This window comes from Dioscorea cayenensis, chromosome 18 (genome assembly GCF_009730915.1).
Source record: "Dioscorea cayenensis subsp. rotundata cultivar TDr96_F1 chromosome 18, TDr96_F1_v2_PseudoChromosome.rev07_lg8_w22 25.fasta, whole genome shotgun sequence".
Lineage (NCBI taxonomy): Eukaryota > Viridiplantae > Streptophyta > Magnoliopsida > Dioscoreales > Dioscoreaceae > Dioscorea > Dioscorea cayenensis.
In genome coordinates, this window is record NC_052488.1 from 1,553,928 (window position 1) to 1,568,174 (window position 14,247).

At 29.2% G+C, this 14,247-nt stretch overlaps 2 protein-coding genes across 2 annotated transcripts; both read right to left on the bottom strand.

The window, feature by feature from the left end:
* Positions 1-1,123: 1,123 nt before the first annotated feature.
* On the bottom strand, positions 1,124-5,246 carry LOC120281931 (protein DMR6-LIKE OXYGENASE 1-like). The gene is made up of 4 exons (XM_039288623.1): positions 4,931-5,246; positions 3,983-4,218; positions 2,400-2,727; positions 1,124-1,481 (listed from the first exon to the last, which is right to left on the bottom strand). Exons 1-4 carry the CDS (start codon positions 5,183-5,185, stop codon positions 1,230-1,232), a joined length of 1,071 nt encoding a protein of 356 aa, XP_039144557.1. The 5' UTR covers positions 5,186-5,246; the 3' UTR covers positions 1,124-1,229.
* Positions 5,247-6,324: 1,078 nt separating this feature from the next.
* On the bottom strand, positions 6,325-7,793 carry LOC120281601 (E3 ubiquitin-protein ligase ATL31-like). Its single transcript, XM_039288282.1, has one exon. The coding sequence runs from the start codon at positions 7,744-7,746 to the stop codon at positions 6,541-6,543; it is 1,206 nt and encodes a 401-aa protein (XP_039144216.1). The 5' UTR covers positions 7,747-7,793; the 3' UTR covers positions 6,325-6,540.
* Positions 7,794-14,247: the final 6,454 nt, after the last annotated feature.

Sequence of the window (14,247 nt, forward strand, 5' to 3'; positions counted from 1 at the left end):
GAAGTAATTTCCATAGAAATCATCTTTGAATCTTATGGAATAAAATTCCTATGGAAAAATTTATTACGCATCCAAACATGCCCTTACTCTTATTTAATATCTCTATTTGTTCTCTTCAATCTAAGTTATAACTTATTAATCTCTAAGTTATTATTTATTAATCTCCATCAATCTCTTGTATCATGTCTCGGGCTCAGCTCAAAAAATTGATGCTTTGATCCAGATTAAGCCTAGATCCGACAAGCCTCATGAATTGTTTGGGCAGGGTTGTGTCAACTCAAATTTTAAAATATAAAGCCCATAGCCCAGCTCATGGGCTTTGTTCTTTAGATCAATTGTTGGATTTGCCTCGAATCGAACCGTTGTTATTTTTTTCTTTAACTTTACTAAATTAAAATTTATGATGATTTAAAAATTAAAAAATAAAATAAAAATAAAAATGAATAATTTTAATTAATTGATTAGCATTATTATATTTTTACTTGAGAAAGATGTGCATCACTACGATATGAGAACATCCCAACTAGGTTGGCACCTACTCATTTATCAATCATATGTATTTTTTTCATTCAACTTAAAATAAGACCTCTATGTACTTGATTGATCCATGAAAATACAACCCTCTTTTAAGATGCATCATAGAGGGAGTCATTGGTTGGCATGACAAGACTCATTAGGCTGGCCCATGATTGTTAACTACTTAGCTAGTTAGCTCCCTTGTCTGATAAACTTGTCTCAATATTCAATCAACCAATCATTTGTAGTATTTTTTAATTTTATTATTAATACTTAATAATAAATCCAATGAGCCAAATCCTGGGCTGGCCTGTTGGATCAACCTAGAAAAAGTCTAAAAGGGCAGGCCACGGGTTAGTCCACCACTTAAATATAATATCTATATATATTCAATCCAAAGTTTGTTTAGATTGGGCTTAGACTGACTTGTCAAACATTGACTATGGACTAGGTTTGGTAAGGGCTTGGGCCAACTTTAGGCCGGTCCATGGGTCTTGGGCCGAATGATGGGAGTGAATCATATGTACATATAACATTTTAATTTTACAACGGACTCTCTAAATCCACAAATTATTGTAGTTTTAATTACTATTAGGTATCTCTGTAATTCATAATTAATTGAAATACATGTTTCAACATTGCAAAGACTTGATATACACACGAACATGCACTCGAAAAAACTCTTATGAAACAAAGTATTTCACCAAAACTCATTAATCATCCCTCACTCTGAGTAGATCCAAAATAGACTTTTCCTTGAGTGGGTTGGCTTGTTGTTGCTGCATGAAATCTTTATACCTCATGGCATTGAATGACAAGTGATGATCAAGGTCCACTAGTTGTGGTGCTGGTGCAACAATGGCCTCAAGTGATGGCCCTATTAAACTGACTATGGACATTCTTGTACTTTTTTCATTCACCTCAGCCCTGTGAAGCACACTCTTGTACCTCCCATTACTGACTATCTACAATATTTATTTAAAAAAAAAATTTATTTCACATGTATGTTGGTTATATCAATTTATCACATATCTTCAATACTTACGGGAAAAAAAAGTCACTTTCGATGAAGGATGGCGAATTTCTGATATTCCATATATGATTAGTGTACTTATATACTCGATTGAAATATATATATATATATATATATACCAAGTAAATTATTATTAAATTCTTTAAAATGCATCATAGTAACATTTTGCAAGGTATAAGTGACAATAATTTGAATTAATAAGTGTAGATGATATTTTGATATGAATTAAGAATGTATATATGTGCATTTTACCAGATCATTTATATATATATATATATATATATTTGACAATGTGGCCAAGCTATTCCGGCCCATTTACACACACTTTTTATTAATACACCTCAACCATATATTCAGAGAGGATTGAACTCTGGTCCTCTTGCATAAGAATTTCGTTTATATTAGATCTATATTTTATATATATATATATATATATATATATATATATATATATATATATATATATATATATTAATCTATCTTATAACATTAACTAACTAGGATTGAGGGTGTCAAGCGCTAGTCTACCTCGGCTTGAGTTGAGTTGGGCCAAGCTTGAGCTTGAATCAAGACTGAATCATGAATCTCAAGCTCTAACCATCAAATTTATAACAATTAATGGCAAGCCTATAATATTTCAGTTTAGACCTACATCCAAAGTCGATGTAAAAATTTAAAATAAACTGAACTATCTAGAGCTAAAGTCAAACAAGTTAATCACACTAACTGCTTCACTATTAAGCATTAACCCTAAAAATATTAGAGATATACATATACACGATAATATATTAATATGTCTAACAACATTGATGCTAGACGATCAAAAGTAAAAGTTGAATAAATATATTACCTCCATGTGGTCCCCTGTGTTCACAAGGAATGAGTTTGGGAGAGGCTTGACATGGAGCCATTTGCCTTTGTGCTTCACTTGGAGGCCATTGATGCCATTTTGAAGTAGTATGGTGAGAAGACCATGGTCAGAGTGTGCCGGAATACCGAGTGCTAGCTCTGGTTGAGGGCATGGAGGGTACAAGTTCCCGACGATGATTTGGAAGCAAGAACTAAAGTCTAAGGCTACTTCAATATCTTCGGTTTTGAGTTCCAAGCTCTCCCATATTGCCTTGAGTAGCTCTTTTCCGATCTCTCTTGTGTATGCTGCATACTCAAATAATATATTTCTAGAAAAAAAAAATATATATATGTATCAATTGCAAATGTTTAGTTCGTAGGATTTTAATATATAACATTTTGAATTATTGTTGAATCTTATAAAAATTTGATATATAATAAGTAAATATTTATTGCAGTTTGGTTGTAAAAATAAATATAAATATTGTGACGTAAAATTAAATTTCAACATATTTTTAGAGTTAACATTAAAGTTGTGTTTGGTGCTTTACAATGGAAATGTTGTGATGGAATTTGATTGATGGGAAAGTAATTTTTTAAAAAATAACATTCTTTTGTTTGGTATGCATTGGAAAATTTAATTAAATTGATTGGAACATAATATTTCTGTTTGGTATTGAAAAATATTTTTGGGAATCTTTTAGCATAATGACATAATTGCCTTTGTGTTATTCTACTTATCAACTTGTCAATAAATTGTTAATATTAAAATAATAATATAAAATGTTTTTAATATTAAATAATTTTTAAAAAAAAAATTCGAAGGGAAAAATAATTTTAAAAAAAGTTTGAGAGTATTTTGGTAAAATTAAAATAGGTTCACTTTCTTTTCTTAAGGGAATCCAACTTTCCCATCATTTTGTAAAGGAATCACTTTTTCTCATTTTGATGGAATTTTTTTTTATAGCAAAACTACTTTCCTTCAAAATAAAATCTATTAAATATGAGAAAGTGATTCACTTGTGTTACGTTTTTAAGAAAATTTATGTATTTTCCTATGTACCAAAGGCAACCTTTTCAATCATGCATTTAATTTGTTGTTATCCAATTGCTTTTTTGCCATCCAAAGAATTATATATATATATATATATATATATATATATATATTATTTGGATAGTTACATACATAATAATTCAGTTGATATAATTTTAGTTTAACTATTTTATATAACAATTCAACTATCATATTTAAAAAGATTCATTTTGTTAAAAAAAAAAAGTCTTATGTATTCACTCGTGATAGAAATGTTCTTTTTTTTAATATAGTTTATGAAGACCGTGCTTTTTTGAATTTTGACCCAAAAAAAATCATATTTTTTTCATAGATTTCTAGCTATTGCTACTAAACTCAGGGAAATAAACTAAATAGTTTCATTTTTACTGAGAAACATAAAATCATGACATAAATATATTTATGAAATGTGTTTGAAATAAAAAAATATATATGTTAAAGACTAATTATAAAACTTAATTTATAACTAGTTAAAACTAATAATTCCAAAAGTAAAACTTTCAATTAATTACCTGAAACCAGAAGGTTTTGCAGGAGAGTGAAACTCTGGATTTACAAATACTTTGAGATAGTCTCTCCAATACCTAGTTTTATCCACGGAAGTATTGAAGCTAGTACCAAATCTAATTGGATCTAGCACATGCTTGCCAAGGTATTCATTCTTATCTTCTTCATTTTGATTGAAAAAATTCTCGAAAGCATCAAGCGTTTCATCCATTAATCTCTTTGGTATTCCATGGTTCACAACCTAAACAATAATTAATTTTGATAAACAATACAAACTATTATATATTTCCACAAATGATAATATATATATATATATATATATATATATATATATATATGGTATAGTTTTCAAGTATCGTATTTACACAAATAAAAACACTTACTATTTGCAAAATTACTCTCGTGGTAAAATGTCAAACAAAATTTTATTAAAATAGCCAATTTTACCTTTGTGATATTTACCTACATACACACATAGATGCAATATCATCTCTTTAAAGGTAACTAAGGTCTCTATATATTATGCCTCAATTATCATTTCCATGCATATATTTTCAAAATGGTTAATATGATTAATGTATTTTATTTCTTTTTCATTTAATCTTGTACTTTTTAACTGTTTAATAGTCATCACTTAAGACACATGATTATTTTACCTGTTTTTCATAACTTTCAAAAATTTAGGGCCAAAGTATGTAGCTAGTGATGTATAGACTATTAATTAAGTTGATCTAGTTTTACCAAATTAGCATCTTGTGAATTGTTTTAAAACTAAAAAATCATTTTAAATTAAAAAATATATATTGTGAATTATAGATTGAAATTACATTTTTTATAAATACACTACAAAAAATCAATATTTAAGCAAATTATATGAAATTAAAATTAAAAAAGATAGAATAACAAGTGAGTTTAAATAACACTAGACGAGTGAGTTCTCGTATATATATTACCATGAAGAAGCCCCATTCACTACAAGCCATGCAAAGGTGGTGGATAACTTCAGCTCTTTCCATTGCCGTTCCTCCGACGAGTAATGAGAAGTCGATGACCGGAATCTCTTCATCGGTGAAATCCTCCGGCCGGAGCTCTTCGTCGGGATTTCGCAAAGCATGGTAGTAGGAAGGGATGGAGGAGGTGAAGGCTTGAGACTTAGAGAGCTCTTTGATGGTGTGATTAGGAAGTGGAAGAGAAGCTTGAGCTTCCATGACTTGAGCTTGGATGAATGACAAGGACAATGTTTAGCTGAAGATATTTGGTGGATAATGAAAATGGTGGAGCCTATAATGCATGAGTTTGTTTGACTCAATAATTGAGGTTATCAACTACTTAACAAACATTACATGCTTCGGTTAATTTGTGAACATGGGCATTCACTATTGGCTAAAGAAGGGCTATATGCACCAACCACTATTGTTGGTAAATATTTCCTCAATTTATAATTACTTTATGGTTATATTTTCACATCACTGCATGTTACGTGGTAATTTAAAATAATTATCACGTTTAAATTGGTGAAATTGTAATATTTATGTTAATTTATGATCACCAACCTTGAAATATTATTAAGAAATTTGTTAAATCTCATTACCACCAAAACAAATGGCTATGTTGGATTACCAAATAGGTGATAATTTCAAATTTTTTTTAGACAAGTATGTCTTTTGTTTAAAAAAAAAAATTCAAAGACAACATATTTTATTGTTCGACAAAAAAAATTAATTTTGGATAATATTATTTTCGGAATATCTTCAACTTCGAAAATTTAATTTTTTGTATTATAATTAATTTTTTCCCATAAAAATTTAATTTTATCTTAACTCTCTCCATTTGAACCAAATTTTAGATATAAAGTTTTTTTGTTTTTGAGAAATGCGTAAAAACTGATTTTTAATATTATAATTTAATTATTTTGATCCAAAATTTTTTACTTTAAATTTAAATTTATTCAAAATTATAGATATAAAAATATTTTGAAAAAATTGAAACATTATCAGATTACTTATTAGAATTTTTAATCAAATATAATTATCATAAATAAGCTTGAATGATTATATAGAATTAGTAAGCTTTAACGCTTACTAAATTCCACGATAGCAAATACTTCTTTAATTGAATTAAAAAAATATTAAATGATATTATGACAGATAATAAAACAAGAAAACATAATTAAATAATCAAAAGATAACAAAATATAACAAGCTAAAATTGACCCCTTTCATAAATTAACTCCCTCAATAAGTAACAACCAAGTATATCTTTTTTTTAAAAAAAAAAAAAAAAAACTTATTCTTGTATTACCACAACACAATAATTAAATAAAAAATTCCCCACAAAAGGCAAAAAGTTAGACTAAATGGTTTTTCCATTTATATCCACCATTCATCAGAGACCCTATGAACCAATCCAACGGCCAAGATATGTTCAAGAAAAACCCCCACCAAAAAAAAAAAACCCCACAAAAATCTCTTTACCATCGTAATCATAGCTATGTACACCACACCGCCAATCTAACGGTCAATACCACGCCACGTCACCAATTTGACTCACCGGGTTAGATCCATTAAACCCGGCTCAGCGGCTGAGTCGGTGACTCACTCGGTTCATGGTCCCCACCAGGCCGAACACTGCCACCTAAGCACTCAAACGGAACCCTAACGGATGGCATCCTCAATTTAACGGAACCGGAACGGGAACCCTCACCAACGCCGTCAAACTTTTTAACGGAACCTTCGCCGTCACCTCCCCGTTTCCCGTTTCCCCACGACGTGAAACGCGCCGATAAAGTTCGAGCGAGAACCGAAGGCCAGCGATCGGACCGGCCAAGCCGAATGCTCCGGCCGGCTCGGCTACTCCCCTCGCCGGCGCGGTATCCCCGGCGGGCGCTGGCTTCGCCGCCACCGGGAAAAGCGAGGCTGCTCGTGGTCCGTTGAAGCCCGGCGACGACCATCTCCCGCCTGACGTGCTCCGGGAGACGGAGAGTGAACCGATCGAGATTCTCTCCGGGTCGCCGGAGAATCGAGTGCCCCGTCGAGTGGGATCTTGGGAACCGAACTGGCCGCGCCACCGACTTCGATCTCAGCGCTTGTGCGGCTCGTTGTTCGCTGCCGATCCTCGCCAGCTCGGCTAGTTCCTCCCGGTGATCATCGGTTTCTTGATCTCCATCTCCGTCCACCGCGATCGCCACGTGCTCCGGCGGCTCGTCTGGAGCGGCAGTGACGATGGCGGGGGCTTCAATTGGCTCAGGATCGGAGCCGGGGACGAGATTGGATCGGCAAACGGGGCAGGTGACGTGCGCCGCAAGCCAAGCATCGATGCAATCGGAATGAAAGACATGATCGCATTTGGGAAGAAGACGGAGCGATTCATCGTCTTCGAACTCGCTCAAACAAACAGCGCACTCAAGAGAGCCCTTGCCGATCTTGTGATCCTTGACCTCGGAGTAGACGAAGGTGGGGAAAGTGAAGAGAACCTCCGGGTCAAGGCCTCGTTGTGCGTTGCCACGGCGAGAGAGGGCGCCGGTGACAGGGTTGACGCCGGCGTTGGAGCCGAGTCCGCCGCCGCCGCCGCACTGACGGATGTAGATCGAGAAGAAGCCAAGAAAGAAGAAGGCGCTGATGAGGACGACGATGATGATCGCCATGGTTGGGTTGAAGGTGGTGGTGTAGCGCGTTGTGTCGCTGGTGTTCGTCTGGCCGGCGGCGCCGGCGGCGAGGATGAGGAGGAGAAGGAGACGCATCGGAATCGGACGGCTTGGATTCGTCATCATGGTGAACGGACGGATGGATGAAGATGGAGATGGAGATGGAGAAAGAGAATGGTGTGTGCTTATTAATATAAGAAAAAGAGAAGGAAGTCAAACGAGGGCTGCGAGGGAGTGTGGCACGTGACAGAAGAGGGTGAGCACGTGACAGGGATTGTTATTAAATTACTAATTAAGTAATTATTTAATTAATTGATTTAATTAAGATGGTTAATTTGGGGTCAAGAAAGACAGCTGGAGGTCTAGAGTTTCTAGAAAAGGTAGGGTTAACGGAGTCAAATGAGTGTTGCTGTAAAAGACCAACGGAACGGAAGTTTCTAAATTATTTTTTATTTTTTTTTTAATTGTTTTTAAAATCCTATAGTTTGTCAAAGTACCGGGGAAATCAGTCAAACTTAAATATAAAAAAAAATTCTCCGACCAATTTAATTAACTAAATAATTTCACAATAAATTGATGGTCAATTGAAAATAATTTTTAAATTTATGGTAATAAATTTGTTTTACTAAATATAAAAATTTCCTGTAATATAAGATATATAGTATGGATATTATGATTTTATTTAAATAAAATATGTCAGGAGCATGGACAGAAATAGAGTTATTATTTTAAAATAATTATGTCTTTATTTTGTTTTAGCTAAGATTTAAACTTATTTTTTTAAATAAAACATAAATGCTCTATATAACATATCCGGTATTAATAAATTAAGAAGTGGTTGGCTAATATGATTATTATTATTGGAACGATAATTTAGAAAAAAACAAGTATTTATCAAATTAATTGATGATTATAATTAAATGTCTTTTTTTTTTCTTAACAGTTAGATTGTACAACTGTACAAATGGATTGGTGGTAGCATCCCTGACATTTGAGGACTTGTTCAATGGTAAACAAAGGTGCTTTGACCAGGGATCCTCAGTTGCCGTCCATGATAATTCCCTTTTTTTTTTATTTGCTTTCATGAATATTTCAACTTTATATTACAATTCCATATATATATATAGGGTTATTTGCACCCAATTTTTTAATATTTTAATATAAATATGTTGGTATTTTTTTCATAAATTTAAGAGTTCGATGAGGGCCAAAATTTATAGGGTGCCTTTGCTTTTTTAATGTAATTAAAGTAAATAATATTATATTAATTAAAAAAATATGTTGATATTTTATTTTATTTTATTTTAGTTGACTTTTTTTTAACAGTTTTGTCTGTTCTTCACCACATTGGTCGTAGAATTCTACTTTAAAATCTTATCACATCTATATATATCAATTAAAGGCAAAGAAGTGCATTAATGTGTAGCACATTCACAAGCTCAACAATACTGTGCTTTGATTTTGAATAGGTTTTGATCTTTGATCTTTCTGAAACAAAAATCTTATACAAAAGACTAATAGGCTAAGAGGTTGTTGGTGTTATATATATATATATTGCAGGATCCTTTATAATTCATCATATTTTTTACTTTTATTTTTATTTATTTATTTATTTATTTATTTTTATTTTTATTTTTTTTTTTGAGTTTGCTTTATATAAGTTTTCCATGAATGCAAGCAAGGTAGTTCAAAGTATTAATAATAAGAGCATTTACAATGCCTCATCCATGAATGCTCTAGACTATTTGACTATCTCTTTCATCCTTGTCATGTTTAGGGTTTGCAAATTGTTGAATTTTATTTAAACTTTTTATTGTGGTAATGATTATTTTAAAATTTTTATATTTTAATAATGCATCAAACCCTATTAATACTTTTAGATGGTCTATGATTTTTAAAATTTTAATTAATAAAAAATCAAAAATATGTAATATGGTTTCTAAATAGGAATTTAGCTTTTTTGGACGTATGTAATTGGATTGTTGTTGCATATTCTACTCAATCAAATACTTCAACAATGAAAATAAATAGCGAGTATTTGACTGAATTAATCAATTCATGTAAAAAATAATAATAATTGGGCTCCTAAAATATGATGTCAATGACTAATCTAGTTAATATATTTGGTAAAAAAAATGAAATAATTCAATAATTTAAAATTTAGATTATCTTTAAATACATATTAAAACAATTTATTTTAACAACCTCTATAGAACAATATGATATCTCACAAACAATAAATCTTTTCTTCGTTTCACACAATCATTAATAATTGGATTATTTTTAGATAATAGTAGATAGAAACATAAAATCAAAGTTTAATTAGTTCAATCTAGTATATTTTTTCTTTAAAAAAAAATATTATTTTACTTTGTTTTTTAATAAATTTGGATTAATATCAATTCATTTATTTATTAATTATCTTCAATATCAGTATATTACCTTTCATTTTCATTTGTTCAACTTATTCTATTTTATTTGTTTATTTTTTTTTTTCTATTCTTTCTCTTCATAAAAACGTCTTTATCCACTTGAGATGATGAAATTTTATTTTTTTTAATTATTATTAGTCAATGTTTTTTTTTATCTATCATAAACCCATGTTCCTTATCTGTCATTTTCTAACATCAACATCAAAAAACATTTATTATTTTTTTTTAAAATTACCCTAATAATTTTTTTCTTGAAATTAAATATGAGAGAGAAATGTGAAAATATAAATTATGGGTAATTTTGAAAAGATAACAAATTTTTTTATAAAAATTTGTGAAATAATTAAATTTATTGGTATGTGAGATTTCGTTAACCCGACTTGATAAAAAAAATGAAAAGAGTAATATATTTAAATTATATGTATATATACACAGTGGGGCCTTCTACATGATAAAATAATTCAACTACTTAGAACTTCAAATATTGACTTCTTGTAAATCAGCCAAGAGCTATAATGAAGAAAGGGACATTTATTAAATAAATAAATAAAAATAGAAATCAATTTTGATTTTCAAATAATGTTGTGTCATGTATGATTTCATCACTCTTATTAATAACATAAATCAATTACTTGAATATATTATTGTGATTTGCAATTTTTTAATTAATTCGTTTGATTTATGTAGGATAAAAATTCAAGTCAGAATTAATGTGCAATTGTACTTGAGAATTGAATAATATGCAAGAATTATTATTTTGTATAAAATAATATTATGAATTGTCCAAATTGCCCTTGTGATGAATTGGTGGGGACTCGAATATTATCCACTCTATTTATTGCTTTGGAAACACAAACGTAACATTAGATAGTGTTTGGTGTCAATGTTTCTCATTTTTTAAAAAAATATAAAAAATAAAAATATTCTCATTTTTTCATGAATTTCATAAGTGGAAATGACCATATATACCTTTGAAGAATTATATATATCCTCGCAAAATCGGATTATTTTTTACACATAAATTTATTTTTATCCAAAAACACCTTTCAAATATATATATATAGATATAAATTTTTGTATTTTGTGATCCATTTGAAAGAAATTTTCTTTGTATCTACATTAAAAAAAATTAGATTTTTTATAATATGACAGATATGAAAATGTACCTACTTTCTCAAAAGTTGATTTACAAGTTTAAACTCATAAAATAACCCAAAAAGTTTTAGTATTGACTGCGTGAAGTAAAAGGTATTGACATTTTAGTTGTTCTTCTTCATTTTACATTATTATAATTTAATTTTAATTACTAAATATGATTTAGACATCTAAAAAAATTAATATTATATATATATATATATACATGTATGTTTGAATTCTTACATTTATGAGGCATAAAAAGTCGGAAAAAGTTTGTTAGAGGAAAGTCTAGAAGCTCTCCAAATTCTTTCTTGGATATGTTTCAAAGAAATTAATGCCACTCCTTTATCACATTCCTCCATTCAATGAAAAAATTAAAATTAAGTGTTTGTTTGTATTGGAGTTATTAATTCCCCATAATGGGAATAGACACCTACTTCGACCAATAACCATTTGCATATGAATAGAAATGAATAGAACCTCAATTAGAGGGAATTGAGAGTTGGCTTCCATTACCCCTAAATTTGAGGGTAACAGAGACAAAGTGAAAACTAAAATGTAATATATTTAATTTATATATTTAATTATAAGAATTAAAATGAATAATAATATTTAAATTATTTAAAAATGAATAAATTTGAGCAAATTTTTGTTTATTTAAAAAAAAACAACCAACTATATATTTATTTAAAATATTAAATCCTAACAATTAAAATAACAATTGAAATGAATTATTTAATTAATATTTTATGATAATTTAAGTAAATAAGGTATGCAAACCTTCTCCCAAATAAGAAATTATCATAAATAATATTTAAATATTATTTATTTACATTAAAAGTAAAATAGTAATTTTACAATATTATCTTATTTTATTTTTTTCATTCCCAATAAATTATACTTCCAACCAAATATAATTTTTATTCTCAATCATATTACCACTAGTTCACATTATCATTCATGTTCTCTTTTTTCTCATTTCTATTCGCAAAACAAACACATCCTAAAACCAAACTCATATATATCATAGTAATAAATATTGGTCATCTTGATGTCGACTATATAAACTAAGACCGTTTGGTTCATGGTAATGACATATTACCACATAACAAGATTACCATGGTACTATGAGTGGGAATGTTATATAGTTAATTAGTTAGGAATATTACGGTAATTTAATATAACCATGTTTGATTGGGAACTCTTATTACCGAAAATAGTTTATTGTCGTGTTCAGTTGTCATGGTAATCAATTTGCTAAAATATAAAAAACTATAAAATTACCATGGTAATCCAAGATAGACACCAATGGTGGTAATAGAATTAACAATCTTTTTGGTAATATTTATAAGTTGTAATGTGATATTACCATCCAGATTACCATTGGTGCAATGCCAAAGGTGGTAATATTTTCAGATTACCACATAACACGTGGTAATCTTTCTACATTACCGCGAACCAAATGGCCTTTAAAAGTGTTGCATTGTTGTTATTTTAAAACTTATAAGTCTTATCTATCTATTCGTTTGTTCAAGAAAGGACAACAATGAGAAAGTTGTTTCAATATCATAAAGTTTTCAAAATTAGTTAGAAATTTAATTTATGTCTTTTAAAGTCCATAAACTTATATATAAACAGATAATATCATAATACATAACATACAAGACCTAGCTACTGCTACTTGACAAACTATATTTTGAAATTAATCTTAGATAATAAAATACAATAGAAGTATTTTTCACTATAAAGCCATATTTATACAACATAATTTATTTCAAGGTAATGTATTAAAGCTGTTTATTGAGACTTACATAATAATATCATTTTCTGTCATTGAATATATATATATATATATATATATATATATATTTGTTGAATCCACATGTATCAATTTTTTATATTAATATTAGGTGCTTATATAATTTTTTTTCAAAAAAATATTATTTTTTTTCTCTAGAATAATTGAAGGGCGCCATGATTATTCAATTTGGGCACAATATTGATCAAGATCCAACCAATAAAATTTGAGACCAATTTGAAAAAAAATTGCCAACGCACAAGACAGAGAAAGGAACAGGGAGACTAACATGAAACTATAATTTAAAAAAAAAATGAAAACTTAGTGGTCCTAATAATTAATATTAATATGGACAATGATGTATATAGCTACCTAAACAATGATATATATATTTATATGGTTCACATGAAATATTTTTTACGGATTAGTTTTTGCACAAGTCCAATTATAGAGTAGATTAGGTAGAATGATTAGGATTTGGGCTTTTTAAAAAGATTAAAGTTAATGTGTTAGGTTATATTGCTCATCAAAACCCTAGTTTTCTTTTGTATTATTTTAAAAACCCTTGGAACTAACATGTGTTTCTCCCTTAATCTATTAAAGTAATAGTTGTTTATTTTTTTTAACCATATATATTTATTTTTTATAAATATATTATTATATAATATTATTAAAAAAAACCATAATCACCACTTATGAAAATTTGGAATATTACTATAAAAAAATATATATGTTCCAAGTTTTCATGAGTGGTGATTATGGTTTTTTTTAATAATAATATTATATATATATATAGTGGTAAATGTCATGTTTAGAGAATGTAAATAGTGAAAAGTGATTGAACATTGAATTTGGCCAATGACTTAAATATCATTTGAGAGACTATGGAATGTCATGCATGACAAATATGTACTTTGAATTTCAACTATAAATAAATAAAATAAAATAAATATTATAATAGAAGACTCTGGAAAGACATTTGTCAAGTAATCAAACATTAGAGCATTGAATATTTATTGTTTTTGATTTTTTTTTATATTTATATTTTTATATACATACACCAATAATTTTCTTAGTTAAGTACTAACATTTGCTCTTATTTCAATTTGAACACCAATTTTCAATTTATATCAAATTGGACACTAATTTTAATTTAATTGCACTGACAAACTTTTAAGGCTTTTCGATGAGGATTTATTAACGTGGACGCGGGACTGCTTGCGTGGCTACCAATAGTCCACATCATTTGCACCCATGGAA